The sequence below is a fragment of the Passer montanus genome, unplaced genomic scaffold (genome assembly GCF_014805655.1).
Source record: "Passer montanus isolate IOZ18808 unplaced genomic scaffold, ASM1480565v1 scaffold7, whole genome shotgun sequence".
Classification (NCBI taxonomy): domain Eukaryota; kingdom Metazoa; phylum Chordata; class Aves; order Passeriformes; family Passeridae; genus Passer; species Passer montanus.
Window position 1 is genome coordinate 1,946,595 of NW_024372147.1, and position 26,044 is coordinate 1,972,638.

The 26,044-nt window shown below is 36.5% G+C and overlaps 1 protein-coding gene across 21 annotated transcripts in view; it reads right to left on the reverse strand.

Moving 5' to 3' along the window:
* LOC120511946 (aminopeptidase O (putative)) overlaps positions 1-26,044 on the reverse strand; it is a 211,283-nt gene that overhangs the window by 98,562 nt on the left and 86,677 nt on the right. For 20 of the 21 annotated variants that reach the window (XR_005629876.1, XR_005629874.1, XR_005629877.1 and 17 more), the window contains 5 exons: positions 16,598-16,787; positions 14,716-14,822; positions 9,504-9,606; positions 9,289-9,396; positions 3,121-3,164 (listed from right to left, as the gene is read on the reverse strand). Coding sequence is in view for 16 of the 21 variants with exons in the window: in XM_039729646.1 (XP_039585580.1) it covers positions 3,121-3,164; positions 9,289-9,396; positions 9,504-9,606; positions 14,716-14,822; positions 16,598-16,787 (552 nt within the window). In the remaining 5 variants the exon portion in view is untranslated. Of the gene's footprint in view, positions 1-3,120; positions 3,165-9,288; positions 9,397-9,503; positions 9,607-12,134; positions 12,226-14,715; positions 14,823-16,597; positions 16,788-26,044 lie in introns of those variants that run through there. The other variant, XM_039729653.1, reaches the window with a different exon arrangement.

Here is a 26,044-nt window from a genome sequence, read left to right on the forward strand (position 1 = left end):
AATTAGAGCAAATCAAAACACAATGATTGAGGATTCTGTCAACTAGACATACCTTCCTAAAGATAAATTTTCTTTAGGTTTTATCCAGCATATATATTTTGGCTCATTAAAAAAAAATAAATTGAGGAATCAAAACCACTGGGAATAATTTTATATGATCATTTGCTTTAGTAGTTAGGTGCCTACCAGCTGTTTTGTCTCACTCAAAATCACCACATTCACAACAATGTGCATGTGAATCAAAGAAAGCAAATGTGAAAGAAAGAGATACACCTATATAGCTGAGTAACTTGAAATTACAGCATTATTTTAGTACTTAATTGACTTTTTGTGAAGACATGCAAGCAATGTGGTTAGGGAACCTGGGTTATTAACAGTACAAACAGCACAGCTATAACACAAGCCTTCCTTTGCCTATCATGTATTACTAAAACCATAGCTTATTAGTAGATTTGCTTACTTTATTTAATGAAATTAAATTAAACAAAACAGCAGAAAACCCCCATGAGCAGAACCAACCTGCTCAAAAATATTTTGCAGTCATAAAGTAGCTGCACAAGAAGCAACCCTGATTTATCTAAGACTGGTGAAACTCTCTGTTACAAGGATAAACACTGATTCTTTGCACAGCTCACATGTTGGGCAGATGTGGAAAGGATCATCTTGCAGCAAAGACTATGGGTGCAAGCCTTGGGGAGAATAGAGCCACTGGAGTTTTATCAAATCTAGTGCATTCTGATATACAGAAACATAAGAGGGAGTTTCTTGGTGTTTCATTTGTTTGGTTTGGTTTGTTTCAATGTAGTGAACTTTCAAATTAGATGAGTAAATAAAATGCCTTGGTGGCATTAAAAAAAAAGTAAATAAAACTTCTCGGTGGGATGTACTGTAGATTTTCCACAGAAAGGCAGGGATAATGTGAGACTTTAGCCAGTGCAAGCAGTATTTTAAAAGGTTTTGTAAACACAGAAGGATAATGATCAATATTTGCTTGTCGTTCTTTCCATTAGTCCTTCACTCAGAAAAATAATCAGTCTTAAAGGCAAATTAAGAAATTATAAAGGATTGGAAGGTACTGCTCAGCTTATCTGATGTCAGTATTCAGCTGCAGTCCAGAAACAGAAGGATCCTGCATCGCAGCATGGATTCCTGCAGCTAACATGCCATTATAATTGAGTCAGAGCAGGAAGTGAAATAGCCCTATAAAGTAGGCATAGAACTGTCCTCCTCCAAGTACAGAAGGCAGCAAAAATCAATAAAAAGTTACATCTGTATCTTGGAGCTATTCATCACTGGGAATGTAGTAAAAAAAAAAAAAAATCTCCTTTGAATAAAAATTGAAGGAATTAAGTACTTGGAGGTGAGAATCTTTTAGATCCAGTCTCTGTTTCCAATAGTAGAAAGCTAAAGTTACACTACTACAGAGTAAAATAACTACAGAAAATTTCCACACTGTTTCATGATAGTTTTCTCCCAGTGTTCATCCTGTTCTCATTACAAAAGCCTCCCATAAGCCACGTTCTACATAGTTTGCCCCCATTGCCACAGCGGAGGGCAAGATTTGGTTGGATTACCTACTACAAATGTCTCTTTACTTACTTTTCTTTTTCTTTTTTATTATTAAGATAAGCCTCCGACTCAAACTACAGTGTATTAGAGTGCTTAATATTTGTCAAGTCTGAAGTATGTAGTTTAAACAGTTTAAATTTTACTTGGTAGAACTGCACAAGTCTGAGAGGTTTTATTTATACTACACAGTATTTTTGCTCTAATATTGAAATGCACTTCATTCCTACATCAAACTTTGTGCAAAAAACCACTCATCAGCAGGTGATCTCTGAAAATACTTGATTTTTATCTTTCCTCCATTTTCTTTTACTTCAGGTGAGTATTTCTGTACTAGGCACAGATTGTATTCAAGAATGAAAAAAACATCCTCCCAGTAGATAAGAAATAAAGGCCTTCTATATATCAAGATTCCTTGTATTGCTGCTGATATCTGCCAAGTAATTTTGGACACAGTCTCATTGAAAGTTTAAATATGTTTTTAGGCAGAAAAATGGATGCTTATGCAACAATATTTTGCACTGGGTTTAGAGTTCAGAGAAACACAAGCAAAAAAATAAAAGGAAGGAAAACAGAGGGTTTTTTTAACATGCCAATGTATAATCATAGCATTAAAAAAATCACTTTCACATCTATTCCATATAATATATCTCATTATATTTGGGCTAGAAACTATATTGAATCATATATAGAGAACATTATCTACTACATCACTGGAGAATATAAAAGCACCCAAACAAAACCTAAACTTGAGATGCCACAAAACATATTTTCTCAATGGTTACTAGCTTGTCTGTTCCTTGACCATCAGGAACAGAAGTGTTTCACTAAGAAACTCAATACATTTGACCTCTATGAATATAATATTTTTTTTTTTACTCCAAAGCACTCACACAGAGTTATGAACACTTTTGCAATCCTGGCCTTCAACACAATTCCTGGCCTTTTCAAGTGAATATTTTTAAAAACTGTAACATGTAAAGCTACTCTACAAAAGACTCTTTATTTGTAGCACAGTCTGGAATAGCACAGAACCCAAAATATAAGTCTCAAAGTGCTGCTAAAGACTATCATCTTAAACAGTCAGCCACACATAGGAGTATTTTGAAGCACGTCAGGCAATTAACACTCAATTTACTTTCATGTTTTCCATCTTTCCCCACACAGCACAATATATGACTGAGAGGGGATGGTACCAGACTAGGTGAAAAAATCCATCTTCTCTGGTATCCCAGATTCACAGCAAAGTTCTGTCATCCTTGCTGTAGGGCACCATGTGCCAAAAGCAGCTGGCAGGAGAATCACAGGTTAGTTCAAGCAGGCAGCTATGCCTGGCACTTCAGATTGCATAATGAACACACAACATCACATCTGACCTGATATGCAAGTTAAAGGCACTCTTTGGGGAGACCATGGTATAGGATAACCACAAGTCTCATAGTTTTTTGTATATATGTAATGGAAATCTTCAGGCTAGCACTATTTCTGGCTAGCATATATTAAAATCTTATTTCTACATATTTCTTTGGCTTTTCTAGCCCAGTTCTTACTTACTGTTTTTGTTTAGGAATGTCTTCCAACAGCATGCTAAGAAAATCCTGGAAAATGAACAGAGGAGCACAGTCAGTATGTTTATGATGCCATAACCCTGTGTCTTCATTGCCAGTGAGAGATTAAAGACTACAGATAACAGAATGATAAGAAAAAGTTTATATATCCACTACGGTGATATAATGACAACATAATTTATATTGTTATTTATATATTATATTGTCAGTTTTCCAACCTATTCAAGCAATGAGTGTCAACAGTGAAAGAAAATGGGCTTGAAAAGCCTGCTGACTATTACTATTTTAACACAATCCCATGTTCCTACTTTTTTAGAAACATACAAACTATATTTAAAACTGTTAAAGGCTGAAGATTTACATACAAAAGTTAAGAAAATTAAGGGTGTTTACACTCTCTTCCCTGTGCTTATGTTATCACATTGTCATTCATTACATAACTACATAAAGCTTTTTCTTCCTTAGTGCACATGTCTGATTAGACTACACGTACTCCTCATTCCATGACAAAATTTGCAATACTGCTGATCACCATATTACCTAAGGAGTAAATTCTTCAAATAAAAGGTAGCTAGAATTTCTTTCATGGTTTTACAAAGATGATGAAATGCCAGCGGAAGAGCATTACTATCATACTCACTCATACCATTATAAGCCCTCTTAAGAAAGTTATACCTGACATCACTAAAAGGTTCTCTGGCACCCTATGTTCTATATAGCCTGATCTTAATGACAATCACTCTGACAGAATACACTCATTTGAACAATCATATAATAATTGGATTTATTAATATGAAGCTGTTTCATAAAATCGATGCATCTGCTTTATTAAGACTAATCTTTGTGGAGACAAGTTTCATAGGATAATAACGTTCCTGACTTCAGTACAAAGTACAGGCTGACTGTACTGTGCAACAATTGCAAATTGTTCCTCTCTAAGGTCTTGAATAATGTTTCCTAAAAGGCAGAAATCTTTTATTTGTGGCCCATGCCATAACAGTCAACAAAAGATACTGTTTCTCTGTCTGAGTAGGGCATTGTTAGGGAATCAAAGTAAGATTGATTGCAAATTGAAACTAGTGGTAACATAGTTAAGCCTTCCTTCTTTAGATTATAAGCGAGACTCAGGTTGCATTGCAGTGGCTGCAAAATTGGCTTATAACAAAAAGTAAATTACATAGTGCTGGGCTCAGTGTTGCTGTGGCAAGAACGCCATCATTAACTGTGACAGGAGTAATTTTGTCCCAGTGTATTGCAGACATGATGATGATGATGTGTGAAATCCCTTTATTTCATAAAACTACTTGTAGTTTTGCTGTAGGTAAACATTATTCTGTATATAAACAGAATTACTGTCTCCTTCCACTTGTGGAAGTTTTGCTGGAGATACACAGTAAGCTTACATGCAAATAAAGGATATGGTATAAGAAAGATCACAGTTAGAGTTATTTCACAAGTATGTGAATAGTAAATCTGAAGTGGTTATCCTTCACTATTTGCACTGTGTATACATTAATGCAGCTAGATTTCCTGGTTAGATTCCATCAACTTTCCATAATCAATCACACAGTGGATGATTTTATAATCTGTGTACTATACTATGAAATTAAGCATCTCCTTTGTTTTCCAAACATCAAAAAAAAAGGCACTGTCATTCTACACGCCTTAAAATTAGGATTAAGCTATCATATCTTATTTTAACTGCTTGTATTTCAATGCTCCAAAACAGAGTAGGAAAGCAAATTACCACTTACCTCATATTAGCATGTCTTTTAACATTTGCCTATTATCAAGTCTGCATGACACATCTCATTATCTGTCTGACTTTTCAGCTGTTTATAATTTTGTCATTTTAACCATCTGGAGTGAAATTTTACTCTCAGGATACTTTTTCTTCCTCCACAGACGAAATAGTTCAGAAGTGTCCAGGTGAAAAGTCAGAGGATAATGTGGGAGTTTTTAAGATTTGATGCCACTTCTTTAAGATGCTTTAGTAATTTTACACTTAGCAGCAAAGACTTGTGGATGACTATGGTAATCATAACTAAATTCTGGATCAGACCATAAAGCAAATTATAGTTTGGGTTTTTTTTGTTATTGTTGCATGTAATTAATGAAGATATAAAGAATATATGAGTTAGAAACTACATGCTACCACAGTACTGCAATATTAACAAACTGATTAAATAATATCACTTTCTTATGTATTCCTGTTGTTCTTACCTGGCTAGAGACCCCAGGGCTAGAAAATAACTTTTCTCTATATAAAAAAACTGTTATTCTGCAGTTTGTGGAATGCTATCGACATTTGGCCAAGCTGAAAAAAAACGTTTTAAAAATGAATTCAACACATCTGCTAGCCCCTCATAATTAAATTTCCTGGTGACTCTCATCCATTTTCACCACAGTCCTGACTGATGCCAATAACTTTAATCACAGCTTTAACACTGGGCTTTTGCTGGACAGATCAAATGTGGATACAGGGTGTGAATTTGACATCAAGGAGAAATTTTCTTTGCTCTGTTAATGGATGTAATGTGTCTGAGTAAAAAGAAAGAAAAGCCAGGACCCAAAACCAAAGAAGTAGGTTGAAAGAAGTAACTGGAAATGAAGGCTACTTAAAGCATTAACTAGATATATGTGGTGTTAGAAGACCTTTTATTTAATACCAAAATATGTTTTATTACTACTCCAAATTTTGTCTTGAGCAATGGCCAGCAAGTTTCTACCCTTGAACTGTTGTGGAGCATCAGGCAAGTACCTCTCCCTGATTACAAATATTGATATCAGAAAAAGAACACTCAATATTAAAAGACAAATTATGTCTTCATATTAAATCCTCAAATCCAAACATTTCAAGCACTCTACAACCAACAGATACTTTTGTTTAAATTCTCTGACTGGAATATAATGGGGTGGATTAAAACAGTGGAAATGTCATGACTGAAAGCGATAGGTCCAAATGGACATTCACTTGGCAACAAATAAACTTTGACTACACTTGCATCCAGTTTATTGAAGGAATAATCATCTCAAAGTTAAACTATTCCTAAAAAATATGGAGTTTGTAAATGGCATAACTAAGCAGCAAATATTAATTTGTCCCTTCTGGGTGGGAAAAATAAATAATGAGCACTCTTCTAGTTTCATGTTTATTTGGAATTCGTTCCCTAGACATTCTTCTGGCTTTTGGTGACAATCCCAGACTGCACCTCCAAAGAGACAACTTCCTGTCTAGAGTAACTCCCCGCACTATATGTTTTATTATCAGGCCACAATCATTGGCCAGACAGCTTAACAGTGTAAGCCTCAGGTAATGCAACCTCCATGTAGCTTTAGTCAAAAGTCAATTTGTTGCCCATTATAACAGACCGAACCACGTGAAAATCAAAGTCCGCAAACAACTCAATTTCCAAGTTATTTTTATTTCAAGATTAAATGGAACAACAGCTTTAGCTCTGTTAGGAGTACCAGCAACTTGCACTTCTTTCTTTTTATTTATAGTTAAAACACTCCAGTCATTATTTCAAAAGTTCACTCAAAGCAATTAGTAAGTGAATTCTCTCATAAAAAGAAAATGGAATTTTTTTTTTAATCCTTCTCAAAGATTCCAGATTTGCGTTACTCATCTGTAGCTAACTCAACTAAAATAAAGCTACTATTAAAAATCTACTAAGCATGCAAGCAAAATGAAGGAAAAAGGCAAACTGATTAATGTTTCACATCTGAAGTAATTTCCTTGCACCTGCAGCTCCTGTCTGGGAAAATTACTACAGACACCGCTTAAAACAAGACTAGTATTCATAACATGGGCAATTTTTCACTGTTTTACTTTCCCTCATTCCCACAATTCCTAAACCTGGGAACTTTTACAGTTATTCTGGACAAGGTGAAAGTATAGTACTATAATATTTAAACTTGCCATTTGCACCTCTATTTATTTTTAATCTTTTATTCATTTAATCACTGACAGCATGTTTGTTCAAGAAGGATCTTGAATAAGATACTTTGTACTAACTTGACTTCAGTGTTTCTGCATTTACAACTCCTGCTGTGATTCCTCATCTACCTATACCAGACCCCAACAAAAACCTCAATGTTAAAGATTTCTTACAAAGACAGAAAATGCATTTTAATTTGATATTGCCCTATTACATTTGCATTTTTCAGTGATCAAAAACCAGTATTGCGTTAAAATTCTCTTCCCAATAATTTCACTAGGAGCTGGATTTAAGCTGATGGTAGACAAGGTAAAGCCACAAAAGTAAACAATAGAAGTTTTAATATACCACACTCTTTCTCTACCATATCAAGTAGTATTTCTAAATGAAGAAAAGTACCTTTTCTTTTTTTTACAGAGATTAAGCAAATACTTATGGACATATTGCACATATCCAAATAAAAAGTAGCTGAAGAAACAACAGTTTAACTTTTGCTCCAATAATTCAATAACACAACACTGAGCAGTTTTTTATCCAATAACCAAAATAGATGTTTCTGCATGTAGTATTTCATCTTAGGAGACTGGAGTAGGTAAGCTACAAGTTGACACTTCATAGCTAGACAAAGAGAGAAGTCTCTAGTATATGTGCTAGCTAGCTACCATGACTAGTGGTACAGCCTGATGAACATTTTGAAGCATTCTAACAGTCCACTGACGCAATTCACAATTCACCACACATCAACCCGGAGCAACAAGCTAACATTTTCTTACCAAAATCTGAGCACTTTTCTTACCACCAGCTTAAAACACTGGGCTTCTTCTTGCTGTTAGCAATCTTATGACTTTAGTAATTTTCAAAATTCTTCTAGTGTAAGGCAGAGGCATTATGCCTTACAGTGAGGCATAATTTTTATGATTTTGGACACTAATGTAGACAAGGCTCATACAGTCACTGTTATTTCCCACACTATGCCAAATGTAACTGCTTATGGTCGCAATAACTTGGCACAGGAAACAGCTGCTGCAATGTTAACTCCCTTAAAACCCCAAACAATCCTCCACAGGGCAGAAATGCTGAGTTAAGAGCCACTTAACTTCCTAACTTCTGGGTGACTTGACATACAAAAGAAATCACAAGTCCGTAAGCTATTTGTAAGTTACCTGGGTATACATCTCACCCCTTAAGAGTGAGATTCAAAACAGTATGCATGCAAGCAAAAAATCATTGTGGCTGGAAGAAACAGCAAGTGTTAGACTTCAGTTACACAAAATCAGAGGCCCTTAGTCAGTGTTTCAAGGAAACACTTATCACTGTCCTGAATATCCTCAAATATTTCAAGCATAAGACCTTTCAACCTTCAGCAAAGAAGGTGGTTTCAGAAAGTCACTAATAGCCTTTCTCTTTTCCCTTGCCCCTCACTGTCATCACACTCTTCTAGCAATGCTAAATATTTTTTGTGTTGTGGGTTTTGTTCCAGGCATGTTTTTTACCACAATGAGTTCAGTGACCTGGTTCACAGACACCCCCATGAATGGTAGTTTTCACAGCATTACTGAAGCAAGAAGCTGCACTGCTGTTTGTGCAAGCTGGATTCATCACCAGTGACAGGATTCCTAGAACTTTGGGCTCAGAGAGCTATGTAATTTTCTAAAGCAAAACAAAACTAGAGCCAGTAGTTACATGACTTTTACAGAAAGACCTAGCAGGAGGTAAATTTCTACTTATAACCCTATTTGGCTTTGTCCTTATAAGAAATAGGGTGAAATTAGAAGAACTGAATGAAACAGCATGCAGATAGAACGAAAATAAATTCAGAAATATATTTCTTCTCTTTCAGAAACAGAGAGGAATCAGGGAAAAGACTTGACTGATCCCAACCAAAAACCACAAGCTAAAAGATCACAGGCAAGTATTCCAGTATGGCAAATGACCCTATCTTTGAGAACATCAGTACCTATGAACATTGGCCTTTTGAAGTATAATGTTAAAAAAATATCCCTCATTGTTTATATTATAGGATAGTTGAAGGTTGCAATTCAAGTGTCACCGTGAAAAAAATGTTCTGCCCTCTACCAGGTGAGAATTCTACCTATAGTGCCAAATTACAAGTGCCTTTCCCTTTACATCACAACCAGAAATTATGATTTAGGCAGCCAATCCAAACATTTGGGTTGTTTGTTTATCCAAAAGGTGAGGAACAAGCACAATACCTGAGAAAGAACAAGCTGCCCATGGAACTTAACAACAAATTTCCGTAAAGATGCAAGGTATGAGACCTCTCCTATTTTCCTTGCCAGAGATCGTAAAAGAAAATAACCCTGCAAAAAATTAAGGGAGAAGCTATGAGTTTTCTGGTATCTAGAAAACTGACGTCATTATGATATTCATAAAGCAATCTTAGTAAAAATCAGCTGACAACACTCACCTTCAAATAGTGAACCTGCATGAAGATTTTTTCTGCTTTAAGACCATATTTGACAACAGAGGCTCCAGACTCACTCAGTTCTCCTGTGCTCTCCTTTTTGGGCCTAAAATGGAAACAAACCACTTAAGTTTTGGATAAGTAAGTAAAGAAATAAGTCATACATTACAGGTTGTGATAATTGAAAGCATTGTGTGGCATTAAACACCTGTGACTCGTTTAGTATTTTTCTTCACCACAAGAATATATATTTACTTAGACAGTCTAACAAGTCAACTTTCTTCTAAATAAAATTCATCAGTAAGTTGGTGTACTCTTTTTACAGCCAGCACGACACCAGGTTGCATGTCATTTTCCAGTGCAGACACCTTATGAACAAAGAGAAAAAAATAAACAAAACAAACATTTTATGGGAAGGGGAAATGGAGGGGAAGACAGTGAAGTCAGTATGTTCAACTTTTCAACTCTTTTTTTTACCTGAATCTGGCTTAACAGATTACAGGCTATCCTTGCAAGAATAACTTCTTTCATATGCATGAAGTAGACTGCTGCAGAAAGTGTTCTGATTTTCATTTTTCCATTTGTGTTGGAAGAAAAGTAGTTCAAATTTTAAAAGAGGAAGTATTTTGCATACAGGTTTGAGGTTTACAGACAATAATATCTAGAAAAAAATACTATTTACTGCCTGATTTAAAATGTAATACAGCATCTGATATGCTACGAATCTACAACAGTTAAGTGTGGAGGACTTTTAGGCTCTAAAGAGCACAAACTGCAACTAAAGAGAAGCTCCGCAAGCATTTTTTGTTCATTTTTAAGAAGTGCTTTCATAGGCATAGTACTGAAGATGATCTAGATTTTTTTTCTTCCATTCAGAAAACATCCCAACTAACAGCAGTCTGAGAACAGTTGCCTGTCTTAGGAGCCTAACCCTGTGATTAAAACAACCTCTCCAATTCTAAATGTGGATTTGGAAATGGCCAGTCTTCAAAACCAAATGTCTTTCCCTTCACTTCTGCAGTATAGGGGAAATATGGGCCACAGTAAGACAAGATCCTTCAAACCACACCATTCATGCAGGAGTGATTTCTAGAGCTTTGTCATCAAATTTTTTTCCATATCTGTGTCTCATTTGAGGGAAGCGTTCTTCCTTTTTTATATCTGTGTCACAGTTTCTTATTACAGTTTTGTCCGAGTGCTGAATCAGGGTATTTTTTCAACATTATTATTAGGGCTTGTGCACATGAAATCCACTATACACAAAATTTTCATAAAATGAAACTGTTTGAAATAAAATATAGAGAAAAAAACAGACTGAATTTTTACACTGTGTTTCTGACACAGTTCTCTTCCATGTTACTATTCATAAATATCTTTCCAGTAAGATCTTCCTTCAACATTGAAGGAACAATAGCAGTAACTGTTTTCTTATTCTATGGCAACTTCAGTTCTTTCAGACTGTGTAAACCTTGCAGACACACTGTAGGAAAGCAGAAATCCAGCTATTTCCCTTCTGGAACAGTCTCCTGGAAAGAAGACCTGCTGACATTCCATACATGACTTTTCATCATTGTCTGCATAAATAAAATGCACAATCTGCTTCATTTCTCTTAATAAATAGCTCCGTCTATTGACTTTGAAAAATGGAGTTTGAGCACAGGCTACAGAATCCACACTAAATTGAAATCTCTCTCATAATCACAATTATTCTAAATTAGGCAACTATACTTCTTTCTGCTCTTTGTGCCTGTCTAGTTCCTAGGACTGACCAGAAAGAAGTATTGCATCTGGACAATAGTCGTGAAGAATTCCATACAGAAAACATATATACATTCCTCTGCAAAGGCTGTATAGATATTCTTGAACATCCCTGTAAAGGAGTGTAACTATTTAGAATGTAACACCGTTCCCTGCTATCAGGACTTCAGAACAAAATTATAAAGCAATGTTTACTGTATTTACCAGACATTGAAAGTACAAAGATTGAAATTTTGTTACACTGACCTACAAAAGCTGCATCTAACCAGGTAGATAAAGTCTACCATAATGCTAAAGACAAGCTGTTTGAAAATATTCAAGATGCTATCTGGTATATTTTAGATACTGGCAAATTTCTGAAGGAGGTAAAAGATGCTGCTTTCTATTTGCTAGGATGATGAGTACATTGCACTAGTAAAAGTACAATGCATTGGGATATCCTTGGTAATTAAATGCTCTGATGTGCCAGGTGGTCATGAAAACTTACACAGAGACTCTAAGAGACCATCTGAAAGCACATTTCCTACCAGACAGAATAAAACTCTTCAAACACCTACAGAGCAGTCAGAAGCATTGCTTCAGGACATAATGGATCTGACACAAGTGGAAGAGACTAAATTAGAGTCAGATATCAACATTGGCTTGACTTAATGAATTACCATAAGATGCAGTTCAGCCATAAGAGCCAGGAGATGAAACAAGCATCAACACCAGCTTTATTCTGCAGAACAGAATGCTCTTCTTTGCTTTCCTAACAGGAGACATGAGAATGTTGGAGTTGATGATCACCAGCAAAATGAGTGCCAAGACCTTTTTCATAGGTGCTTTTATCCCTGCAGGGTTCTTTCAAATTCTGTGAGAAAATAGGCACAGGTCTCTTGGAAGTCTCATCCTATATGAGCATGGATGTGCCACAAAATTCTTCTTCAGTGTTAAGATTGCTTGAGCTGTCTTTCAGAGCTGCTGCCTGTTGAAAAGACACTTATCCAATTTCTTTTTTACTAGACCTCTTTTTTTAAAGCTTATGACACACCACTTACTATAACATAGTACCAAGTACCCATAATAAGAAGAAACATCAGGCTAATCATCAGTTTGCTGAGTGCTTTCACCCAGTCTAAAAGGGTATTCATTTGATGGATCAAAAATTGATAGGATCAGTTGGTAAGTTTGGGGCAGAATTTTCCAGCTCTCAGGAGAAAGCACAAATAATCATATGATCAGCAGGGAACAAAAAAAGTAATGGAAAAATGAGCTTATGCTTGGGAAGAGTGAGTTGGTTGATTTTCTTCTTCCTGAAATGATTATAATTTACCTTTAATTTACCTTTAATACTCTGTATTAAAGCAAAAGTTAGAACCAGCCCAAGCCTCACTACAGACTCACAACCCAGACCAAGGGCGAGGACTGAGATTTTCTCTCTTACATGTCAATTTTAGAAAGTATGAGGACTATTTTCAGAAGGATGAAGAAAAGAAAAAAAAACAGTAAATAGGCAAAAAGAAAATTTATTCATGTCCATGCAACAAAAAGAGTAGAAAATATTTATATCTGACTGGAATCAGTAGGAAGTCCTTAAATGCAATCACAAGGAACTAGAGATACCAGAGAAGAAGAAATGGCCAGAATCACAAAGTGGCATCATGTGCCTGGCCTGAAGTGTTTATTGGAGACACATTTTTCAAATGAGAAATTAATTTTTCACTCTTTTGTATTAGCGTTAGGAATACTACTATCCAAAAGGTAAGAAAAATGCTTATTATAATGTAGAATAAATGTGCAAGTCAAGTGTAAGTTTCATTTTCAAAATAAATCAATCCTCCTTGAGTTTCAAACTACAAAGGATTATGGCCCTTTGAAAAATTATTTTGAAAATTTACACCACATAACATTTGATTAAAAGTAATAGCTATATAAATACAAAAGACAACAAACTTGATTCCATAATGTTGAAAATGGAAAACACCCCGATAAGCATCATATCCCAAGAACCAACAGTAAAAAAAAATTATTTAAACCAAACAAAAACCTCAGCATGTAAATTGGTAGTTGTGTTGGCAGCGGCTGTTTAACAATTAGTGATTAAGCTTGCCTTTGCATTTACTACTATGGTCAAATTACACACCTGAACATTTACACAACTGTGTAACCTCATTGGCTCTGCTTACACATAGATACACAATTCATCATTAAATATAAAGTAAAACAGATCAGTGGAAGACTACAGTTACATAGATGGTGACATGCTTTTGGATTACATGAGGCCTTGGAGAGGAACTTCTATGGTGGTGAGCACTCTCTACAGTGTCCAAATATAGTAGAGCCTTTTAGTTTCTACTGGGCAAGCACAAGAAGAAGGGAAGACCTTAAATGAATGAAATGGAAACAGTCTTCCAAAAACATATAAAAGTTGATAATCTAGAAGATGAGCAACAATTCATTCTTCACTTCCACTTGGTGACAGAAAGAAATTAAATCTACATTGTTTGAAATAAACAGGATTTCAGTTGTGCATTAGGAAGCAATTTTTAACTCTCAACACTAACTATCTTATTGAGACAGCTTGTCTCTCTTATGAAAACTTTTTTATTGGAGCCTTCTAAGAACATGTTAATAAGCACCCACTTAGAACGGTCTGTGTGTACTGCCTTTATTTCAGAGCAGGAGAATAGACTACAAAATTGTTTGAAATCTGTCCCTGTACTTCCATGATTTGGTCAGAAATCATGGCTAATTTGAACTAGGATTAGTAAACTCATTATTCTTCATTGAAGATCGTGAGGAGACAAGCTGTAGAAGCTCAGCGGATCTTGAATTAGACAGACATTCAAGACTGTTTGAAAATTTCTATCACATCAATCTGAACAGATTATTAATCACTGGCAAAGGAAGACTGTCTTTAGCTATCGATAATGAAGCCTTGAGCTTAGCATCTGATACCTAAAGACCAAAAATGTATTTTAAATATAACTATTAGCAATTTCTATTAAAAAATAGAATTTAAAAAGTATAATATATAAACATATAAAGTTTATATATTATACTTTTTCCTTGTTTTTTAAAGCTTCATTCAGCTTGGCAGTTAAATACCATACTAATGTACGTACTTGTCTTCAGCTACAGAAAATGGCACTGTTATGGCTTCCCACAGTGAACTTTTTCAGGAAATAGTCTTTTATTTTTTCCCTGAATAGAAGCTCTTGTAAACTGCTCAGAGACATTTCATATCAAAACAGCCCATAGTTTTCTAAAAGCTTTCTATAACAAAGGGAGGAACAATTGTATTACAGTCAAGATATATAACCCAGTCATTTAATTTGCATTTTCTTTTTTTGTTAGAAGGAAATGCAGTGGATTTAATCAGATGATTCGGATGTATATCCTTTGAAGGGAGAAGATGTGGAAAACAGGAGAGAGTGAAAATACAAAAGCGATGATGGTGCTATCATATTGTTACCTTAAAACTTGCAGCTCTTCTTCAGAATTTTGCACCTCATCTCTGAGTCGGCGCCAGCGAAGTAAAGCTTTCAATTCCTGTTGCCCTTTTATTTCATCATGTGACAGCTACTTAGGAAACAAAAAACACAGATCACTGATTGCTGTTTTCCAGCAGACAATAATAATTTGCAGAACAAGAAACTTGGTTTGTTTCTCTTTAAGGTGCAGAAGAGGCAGGGAAGGGTATCAATATCCATGATCAAAAAATAACAGTTGCTGCTATGAGAGATAATAGCAGCACTAAGGAAAACAAAAGCCTCACTGTGCACATCAAATCAATAGTCAGTTCAATAGTTCTGACTGAGGAGAGAGATGGGTGTGTTGTTTTCCCTTTAGTGAATGGCAAGAAACAAACTGAATTTACAGTAGACACACCTGGCATAGAGGTTCTGGTTCCATCCTTACCCTTCCCAAATTGAGAGCAAAGAGTACATTGTGTCCTGGCTTCATTCTTCTTTCCTAATACTTCTGCCATATTTCTGAAAGCTCCCTGTTGTGTTTTCCCCCTTTTTATGTAATATTAACAGATTCCTGCTTATGAAATAAATGCCAGGTTGCCAGCTGGCAAATAATTGTTTTGAACATAATTATAATTTATGTTTCTCTATTATAAGTATAGATGGGAAATTGGGGAAAGCAAATACAGCTAATGCTACCCTGCATTACATTCAATCACAACTCAAATTATTCTCAGGAACTATGGAATACACTCATAATCATTAAATTCTATGACTGCATTGCATCAAAACTCAATAATGTTCAAAAGGTATGTCTTACATGATAACAAGGGAACTAATCACACTGTTCTTTCGTTTTCTCCTTTACACTCAGCTCCAAGACAGATGTCTACTACAATCAAAATGCTTTCAAGTGAGTAACAAAAGCAAAGAATTAATGTGAACACAATGTAATCACAGCAATGTAGTTATGCTCAGTGTGAGGGCACAAATGAGTTTTAGAACCAAAAGGGAAAAGCCAAGTGTTTATACAGCCTTTCTCTCTTTCTTTTTCCAAAAATATGGTACATAACAAGGCACTCTGTTTAGTTTGGTGCTATAAATATGCCAGATACTTAATAAAATGGAGGTTTGAAGGAGTGTATTATGTCAATTCCCAGTTCTACCATGCTTTTCCTCAGGTGGAAATCTGCAGACTAAAGGGGCAGAACCTGACGAAGGTACAGGAAGAAAGGACTGACACATTAAATGCTTGAAGTAGCAGATGTAGTACAGAAGTAAGTTGCATCAGGAAAACACTTTACTAGCTGACATGCAACTTATGAACTTTTCACCCTAAGGGGGACAGTGATTTCTAAGTCTCTAACAGGACAGTAACTTGGTGGGCAGTAGAAGAGAAAAAAAAAGTGTAAGTGCTAGTGTGCTCCATTTAAAATCATCTTCTATTTTGCTTTGAGGTACACTTCTTGGTCACCCATTGGAAGAAACCAAACAATTTTAATTAGGTACCTGGAATATTACAATATGCAGTAAGACTGTTAATTCTTCCAGTTTCAGGTACACAACAGAAGTGGAAGGAATGCACAGCAATTGTTTGATAATTGAATTGAATAACTGAGTATAAAACTTGTGGGACAAGACAAACATTGACAAAGAGATGTTTCTATTCTCATTTGCACTGACCCCCTACCTCTGTAAAGATTTGTATTCATTGTGGAACACTTTTTTTTTTTTTTTTTAAATCAAGTAAGCATGCAAATTCCAATGCCATTTTAAAATGTGTTTCTTCATAGCACAGTTTGTGTTTTGGGGTTTAATTTATATATAATTCACATATAATTTTGATTTCCACATTAATTTTGAAGCAACATGTTATCACTTTACCTGTTGTGCCCTAGCCCAAAATATGTCTTCTAAAAAAGTGGCAAACCCCTCACTTATCCACTCTTCTGTCCAATCACGAGCACCAATGGCCAGTCCAAACCAAGCATGAGCAATTTCATGGCACAGACGAGTTCCACAGAGATGGCTTCCTCCTGGCAGTACACTTTGTGACAGAAAGATGATGTGTGGGCTGCACGAGAGAAATAAGTGACAGAATCCATTAATGACCTGTTAGAACATGTATTGCATGGACATAATAATAACAGAACCAAAGAATGGTCTGAATTGGATGGGACCTTGAAGATCCCCTGTTTTCCAACTCTCCTGCTGTAAACATGGACACCTTTCATTAGTCTCAGTAGCTCAGAGACCCATCCAAACGGGCCTGGAACACTTGCAGGGATGGGGCATCCACACCTTCACTGGGAAACCTGTGCCAGTGCCTCACCATCCCCAGAAGGAAGAACTTTCTCCAAATATTTAACCTAAACCTACTCCCTTTCAGTTTGAAGCCATTCCACCTTGTTCTGTCACTACATGCTCCATAAATAGTCTCTCTCCATCTTTCTTACAGGCTCCCTTCAGGTCAGCTTTATTAGCCTATTAGCTTCTTACTAGTGTATGCATGTTAGGTCATGACTAATAGTTTATATCTCAGGAATTTGTAGGAATTAAGTAGTACTTTATTGTTGGTTGGCAGACAATCAAACTAAAATTCTACCATACAGTTGTAAGGCGTTTGACCACGAAACAGCTATTAATTGTAAGAAGTAACTTCAACCAAAGTTTTATATCTTTCATGCTACAAGACTGATTTATTTAAATAGAAATATTTATATATAAGCCAGGATAACAAAATGCAAGCAGTATTAATATTGACAACAAGTATTTATCAGTTAAATTATCAAAGACGGAAATAAATAAAGGAGAAACACTTAATAAAGAAAACAAATCAGTATCCAAAAGTAGAAATCATCATATATAGTAAAGCACAAAGTTTGTCAAAACTTCCAACAAGTTAAGAAGATACCATCTTGTAATAAGAGTTGATAATTTTTGCAAGTGTAGAGATAGAAGAACATATTTTACTACAACCACAGAAGTGAGAAGCAGCAGACATGTACTTTTCACAATAGGAGGGGAACAATTCAGTCTGTATCTACTCTGCTTTGTACTCTAGCAAGAAGAAGAAATTGCAGGGGAAAACTGTTATGAATTGTCACTCTGCTAGTGAAAATACCCTGAACTGCAAGTTACTGCAGTTCCCAACTCATGTGCTATTGTAAGGCAACTTCTGCTATGCTAATAGACATTACAGACCTTAACATCTTGAAACGGATACAACTTTGAAACTAAGAACACCTAGGAAATAAAACTAGCAGAATTAACCTCTCCGACTAATATCCAAGGGGCTAACAGGGCACCATGTCACAGATGGGAGTAGCAAGGAAAGAAACGAAGACCACCATCCACAGAATGTTCCTGCATTAACCTATGGTATCCATGATCTATATTTCAACTCTTCTCTCACTTTTCTCTCAGTTACAAGGGAAACAAAACACAAGCATACCTTCAAGACCAGAGGTCTTTAAGTCTAGCCTTCCAAGCATGGGAGGGGAGTCTGTGGCGCTAAAACATTTCCAAGAGTCAAATATTATTTGTCAGCATTCCAAAAATCTTCCCCACCTATCCTACCCTTCTGTTGGAAATGTTAAAACACCCACAGTTTTCTTGGAACCAGCTGGATGTCTGGTACTGGGATCATAAAATATGATACACATGTAGATAGAAAAACATACTCAACAACTATCACCTTATAAAAAACAAGTAGTTACCCAGCCAAGCAAGTTAATACATTTCAATCAGATGGCATTGTAAAATACAATGTAAGATGTTAAAAGTACTAAATCAAGGAATCAAGTACACAAAAAACGCAAGTAAAACCAATAGCTCTCCAAATCTTTGCCAAAAGAAATTCCGATTAAGAGAATGAAGGGAGAGAGAGATAGGGGAAAAGTCTGAGTGCAGAACATGATAAATCTTTTATTATAAACCCTCATGAGAGTAATAACTACAATTTTGAGGGTATTATTTTGGTCAGTTTAAAGTAAATGACCTCTAGTTGTGGCATGTGTACAGTGGTACAAAGAAAAACTGCAGAATTAATATTGACAACAAGTATTTATCAGTTAAATTATCAAAGACGGAAATAAATAAAGGAGAAACACTTAATAAAGAAAACAAATCAGTATCCAAAAGTAGAAATCATCATATGTAGTAAAGCACATGTGTTTGTCAAAACTTCCAACAAGCTAAGAAGATACCATCTTGTGATAAGAGTTGATAATTTTTGCAAGTGTAGAGATAGAAGAACATATTTTACTACAACCACAGAAGTGAGAAGCAGCAGACATGTACTTTTCACAATAGGAGGGGAACAATTCAGTCTGTATCTACTCTGCTTTGTACTCTAGCAAGAAGAAGAAATTGCAGGGGAAAACTGTTATGAATTGTCACTCTGCTAGTGAAAATACCCTGAACTGCAAGTTACTGCAGTTCCCAACTCATGTGCTATTTGTAAGGCAATTTCTGCTATGCTAATAGACATTACAGACCTTAACATCTTGAAACGGATACAACTTTGAAACTAAGAACACCTAGGAAATAAAACTAGCAGAATTAACCTCTCCGACTAATATCCAAGGGGCTAACAGGGCACCATGTCACAGATGGGAGTAGCAAGGAAAGAAACGAAGACCACCATCCACAGAATGTTCCTGCATTAACCTATGGTATCCATGATCTATATTTCAACTCTTCTCTCACTTTTCTCTCAGTTACAAGGGAAACAAAACACAAGCATACCTTCAAGACCAGAGGTCTTTAAGTCTAGCCTTCCAAGCATGGGAGGGGAGTCTGTGGCGCTAAAACATTTCCAAGAGTCAAATATTATTTGTCAGCATTCCAAAAATCTTCCCCACCTATCCTACCCTTCTGTTGGAAATGTTAAAACACCCACAGTTTTCTTGGAACCAGCTGGATGTCTGGTACTGAGATCATAAAATATGATACACATGTAGATAGAAAAACATACTCAACAACTATCACCTTATAAAAAACAAGTAGTTACCCAGCCAAGCAAGTTAATACATTTCAATCAGATGGCATTGTAAAATACAATGTAAGATGTTAAAAGTACTAAATCAAGGAATCAAGTACACAAAAAACGCAAGTAAAACCAATAGCTCTCCAAATCTTTGCCAAAAGAAATTCCGATTAAGAGAATGAAGGGAGAGAGAGATAGGGGAAAAGTCTGAGTGCAGAACATGATAAATCTTTTATTATAAACCCTCATGAGAGTAATAACTACAATTTTGAGGGTATTATTTTGGTCAGTTTAAAGTAAATGACCTCTAGTTGTGGCATGTGTACAGTGGTACAAAGAAAAACTGCAGAAATAGACCAAGTAAATAACATTCCAGACATACTGGTGGCAACATTTCAGCCACTTGGTTAAGCAAAACAAAAGTAACTTCATGCCTCATAAATAGGCTCACAGAACAGTCTGCATTTTACTTTATTGTATATTGCAGAAAAATATACAATAAAGATTGTCATTTCTGCTTTCTCCAATCACTTAAAATTAAAACAGAAATGCCACATTTAGACAATATTCTCTTTTATAGACGGATTACAAATCACTTCAGTAAGAAAAATGTATGAGTTAAACGTTGTCCAAAGAATATGAGCACAGCTTCCTACAAGGCTAAAATAAGATTATGTGCTGCAGCAGAATTTAATTTTAGAATCTCAGTAGAGCCAGCAACTTCCTTTCCTGAGAACAACTTAAATTATTTATTTTATTTTGTTTGCCCTGAACAAACAGTACTATCTCCAAACCATTGAAAAGTTCCCATTTTTCTTAAGAGTAATTTTATCAAAGACTGAACATGTCTCTGGAAGATGTCCAGCACCGATTAGTTTGGAAGAAGTTTACATCTATGTATTTGTTTAAAACACAGATTCTCTATTTTCAAAAATATTTGAATTCCAGAAACTCACCTCCACTTATACTAAACAAATCTACCTTTTTAATATCATCTAGGATGTGCAATGTTTAGAATTGTAGAATCGCTTGTGTCAGAAAGGACCTCAAAGATCACGTAGTTCCAACCCTGTTGCTGTGGGCAGGAACACGTTCCAATAGACTGGGTTGGTCAGAGCCCCATCCAGACTGGCCTTGATCACCTCCAGGGCTGGGGAGTCCACAGCTTCTCTGGGAAACCTGTTCCAGAGACTCACCACCATCCCAGAAAAGATTGCTTCCTAATATCTAATCTAAACCTTCTGTCTTTGAGCTTGAAGCCGTTCCTCCTCATCCTGTCACTACCTACTCTTGCATCCTGTCACTACCTGCTCTTTCTCCATCATTCTTATAAGCTTCTTTCCTTATAAGCTTCCTTATAAGAGTTGTAAGGCTGCAGTTAAGTCATGCCAAAACCTTCTCTCTTCCAGGTTGAACAAACCCAATTCTCTCAGTCCTTCCTGATAGGAGAGGTGCTCCATCTTTCCAGTCATCTTGGTGACCCTTCTCTGAATGTGCTCACTTGAACAGGCTGATGTCCTCTCTGTGTTGGGAAAATGTTATGAATGTTATTAAATTGCACACTGGTATTTAGCAGCGTTGCTCCTAAAGCACTCCATAATTTAAGAAACTGTGTAAGTGAAAAATAAGATAATTTGACTGGCAACTACATTATAAGACCCAAAAGCTTTTTTTTTTTTACCTTTTCCTTTTTTTTTTAACAAGAAGATAAAAGTGGTCCTCCTATCATCTGTTTGATTTACTAGAAACAAATTAAAAGGCTTGATATTCATTTCTTTGATTCTAACTGAGTAGGAAAGAACTCCATCCATACATTAGAAATGGGCAAAGACAATTCACCTCAGAAATTACTTTAGGACCTGACAAGGACTGTGCAACTTACAAATGACTTTAGCAAGTAGGGTCCAAAGTTTCTAAAGCAGGCCAGAACAGGCAAGCTGGTTATGGTAAAAAAAAAAAAAAAAGCAACACTTCCAGTTGTTCCCAGGAAGCTGCACAAGTTCCCTGTGGCTCCAAGAGAAAAAGAAGATAATGATTTGTTTTTGACAAGTATACACTTGGTTACCCTTCTAAAGCAAAAGAGCATTATTCTGACCAGAATCCCATGCTCATAACTTAGGTATTTGCATCACTTGACTGGAAGAAGGAACAAGTTCCTCCTCCCAGTTAAATTACAGTTAAGGGAAATCTCGACACTGTAACTATGGCATGAATGCATATAAAGGAAAAAACTGTGTCTCAAAGGGAAAGAAATTGTTGTTGTGAAAGACCAAAAAGAGTCCTGATGCTCCAATCATTCAAATCCACCCATGTACACATCCTTAACAGACAGTCTCTTTAACAAATAAAAGGTATCCAATGAGTCCTAAAGCTCTGAACAATAATCTGCCCATCTGAGAAGCCAAATCTCTAACAGGAATTTTTCAAAACTTTCTCTAGATTCATGACTTAGATGCAAGTGCTGCTTTGCATACAGTCTGCAAGAGTGCTTTATCTTCGGCTGCTCACACATAATCAGATGAGACACATAGCACAAACCCTAGCCAAATGTATGCGCAAGAACCAAAACACACATTTAAGATGGGAACCTGAATTTAATTTCTAACAAACTTGTTCCATTCATTTTCCCTTTTAACACCCAGAGATCTGCACATACATTTTCTTACTGCACATACATCTTTCTTCTTTATGGAAATAACAGACCCCATTCACCTAGAGAAATAATGAAGTCAAAAGTAGCACCAAAAATCACTATCACAGATACTGCTCACATATATATATAATTTTTTTAAAATTTTCTATTTAGAAAAAAATGTAATCAGATAATAAATAGGTGAGACAGTTATTCTAGTTCTAAAAATTTCCTTCTTAAATATGTAGAAGGGAGCAGGGGAAGTCCCAAATATTTTCATAGGAACATACCAAAATTAAGGTATACATTTAAAGATTACTGAAATTTGGGAAAGTTAGAGAAATAAATAACAGTTCTTCACAAACAGTTCATGCAAATTCTCATCAGTTGCCTTATGTTCATTTTGCTTAGCCTGGTTTTTGGTAGCGGAGGGGCCACAGAGGTGGCTGCTGTGAGAAGCTGACAGAAGCTTCCATCAGAGCCAATCACTGATGGCTCTGAAGATGAACATGCTGCTGGCCAAAACAGCCAATTAGAGATGGTGCTAATGCCTCTGTGATGACCTATTTAAGAAGAAAATCAAAACAAAGTCATAGGGTTTTTGCCCCTAGTCAGAGGAGAGAAGGAGGTGAGAACATGTGAGGGAAACAACATGGTGACACCAAGGTCATTGGAGAAGGAGGGACAGGAGAAGCTTCAGGCACCGAAGCTGAGATTCCTCTGCAGGCCATGGTGAGATCAGAGTGAAGCAGCTGTGCAACATGGTGTTGTAAGGTCCTAATTTACTTCTCATTATCCTCCTCTGACTGTGTTAGTAATACATTCACTTCATACCCTTAAGCTGAGCCTTTTTTGCCCTTAAAGTGTTTTCTCCCAGTCCTCATCTCAACTCGCAAACCCTTTGTTAATTTCTTTCTTTCCTCTGTGGCAGGGGAGGGTGAGTGAGCAGCTTTCATGGGTGCCTGGCATTTGGCCAGTATCAAACCATGACAAAACTACATTCTTCCAGTGATACAAAGAACAGTATCAATATGATGTCTGCAGTATCTATATCAGACTTTGAATGTTAGCTTAATTTATCTTTGCGGGTACTTGTACCATTGGAATAAAGACACAGGACCACTCAACATCCACTATCTTACCTCTATAATCTCCATCGGTCTAGTGTATGTTACAGTGCAGAACTGAGAGAACTACAATCTTTTTAACCTTCTAGATTTATAGTATACCAGAAATTCAAATATGTATTCATATGTAGTTGTAGAGACAAGGATCTGGTAGAATACTCTGGGCACTATTCCAGAAGTAACGGAAGTTAATTTTTAAAGTTTTGCCTTCCTACAATCATAAGGAGAATCCAAAAAGTGACAGAAGTTACAGCAGAAAGTCATTCTAGAGCAGACAACTAACTTTTCACTCCGTAAATCATGCATCAACACAGCAGGGTAGGCAACATGGAAAGAAAAATAACCCCCATGTTTGGAAGGAGGAGAGCAACAGTCAACTCAGTTCTGCAATTCAAAATCAAAATTGTGAATTTCAATCAAGTGCCTAAATAACGATCTGAACACCCAAGCAGCAGCTGGTCTGTAATCTCTTCTGTCTTGTATATTTTGCAGCCCTAAACCAGACTAGTAAGGATATGTATAAACAAGGGTGAAACCCTCTCAGGAGAAAATCTGCTGCTGTTCAACAGCAAAAACAGTACTTGCCATAAAACTGAAGAATTTATATAGTGACGGGAAAAAGACAACATGAGCCTAAGCTCAAAACCACCACACAAACACCAGGGTTTGCAACAATTCTTGATTCTTCTCAATATCTCCAGTCCCATATTAACACCAAATCAACAGCCTTGAAGAAAACATAAAAAGGCAGTATGTATTTATCACATAAAACTCTGACACATTTCTATAAGGTCTTTGGACTTATGGATCAGAATTTATTTAATTTGTCTGCACTTTATTCAGAGAGAAGATTTTACAAAGCTTCTTCAGAGGTGAACATAGCTTTATAACTTTATGACGAATAAAAATAAATTAAGCCACATTGAAAATGTTGACAAGAATTGACAAATGTATTTTTTACATGCTACGAGACCTTACTTTGCTACCACAAAAGGACCAATCATATGGACCGGAAACAAAAGGATACAAGCTTGATATGCTTCAAAAATGAAAGAATTTCACGCACTCCCACATGATGTGGGATCGGCATAAAGGAAGACTATCAACCCAATTCATTCCACATAATTTAATTCTCTTTAACTTTACGCTCAGTGTCAGGGGACATGAAATATAAAATTAAATATAAAACACAGAGCTGTATATTCTAAAACAAGATATTTACTGAGTTGCCAAACAAAATGCATACGTAGCAGACAAGAAAGATTTTGGAGGTTTGAATTTTTGCACCTGGCTTGCTAAAAATTGCCTTATTATGTTTAATTTCTTTTCAAGAACAGGATCTGTTTTCAAGTTCTAGCTTTTTTCCTAGGCATCAGCTTCTCTGTCCACAATCCAAGTAAAATATACAACATTAACACCACAGACTCAAACTATGGCTTGCAACAGAAGGGTTAGAAGAATTTTCCTAGATCTGACTATCAAGATTGGGAGAACACCACAAAACAGAATCACAGAATCATATCATTTGGTAATGACCTCTAAGATCATCAAGTCAGACCATTAACCCAGCACTGTCAAGTCCACCATTGAACCATGTCCCTAAGTGCCACATCTACATATCTTTTAAGCACCTTTCAGAAAAGGTGATTCCACCACTTCCCTGGGTAGCCTGTTCTAAGGCTTGGCAACCCATTCTGTGAAGAATTTTTTCTAATATAAACCTCCCCTGGGGCAAGCTGAGGCCAATGACATTTCCTGTTGTCATGTCATTTGTTACCGGGGAGAAGAGACTGCCCCCCACCTGGCTGCATGCTCCTCCCTCTCTGCAGTTGTAGAGAACAAAAGTTCTCCCCTGACTCTCCTTTCCTCCAGGCTAAACAACTCCAGCTGCTCCTCACAGGATTTGTGTTCCAGACCGTACCTCAGCTCTGTTGCCCATCTCTGGACACACTCCAGCTCCTCAGTGTCCTTCTTATGGTGATGGGCCCAGAACTGAACATTCCAGGTGTGACCTCACCAGTGCCCAGCACAGGGGGACAATCACTGCCCTGGTCCTGCTGCCCACACTACTGCTGGTACAGGCCAGATGCCATTGACCTTCTCGGCTACCTGGGCACAGCTGGCTCACAGCTGGTTCAGCCACTGTCAGCCAGCAATCCCAGGTCCTTTTCCAGCAAGCACTTCCCAGCCACTCTGCCCCAAGGCTATAGCAAAAGGCATGGCTGTTGTGACCCAAGGGCAGGACCCAGCACTTGACCCTGTTAAATCTCATACCACTGACCACAGCCCAAACAGCCTGGCCAGGTTCCTTTGCAGATCCTTCCTGCCCTCCAGCAAATCAACGCGCTCACACAGCTTCTTGTTGTTTGCAAATGAACAATCTGGTAATAACACAACTAATTTCTTCAAATTATGTCTCATCCTCACTCTAAGACACAGAGCACACACTCTTTGACAGTGCTAAGTCAAAAACCTTTGACTGTGTTTTTACAAAAAGTCATAACACAACTTACATATGGCTGATATCCTGCTGCACTTGTATCATGGTAATATATCCTACCTGCCTAAAATATCCTGACTTG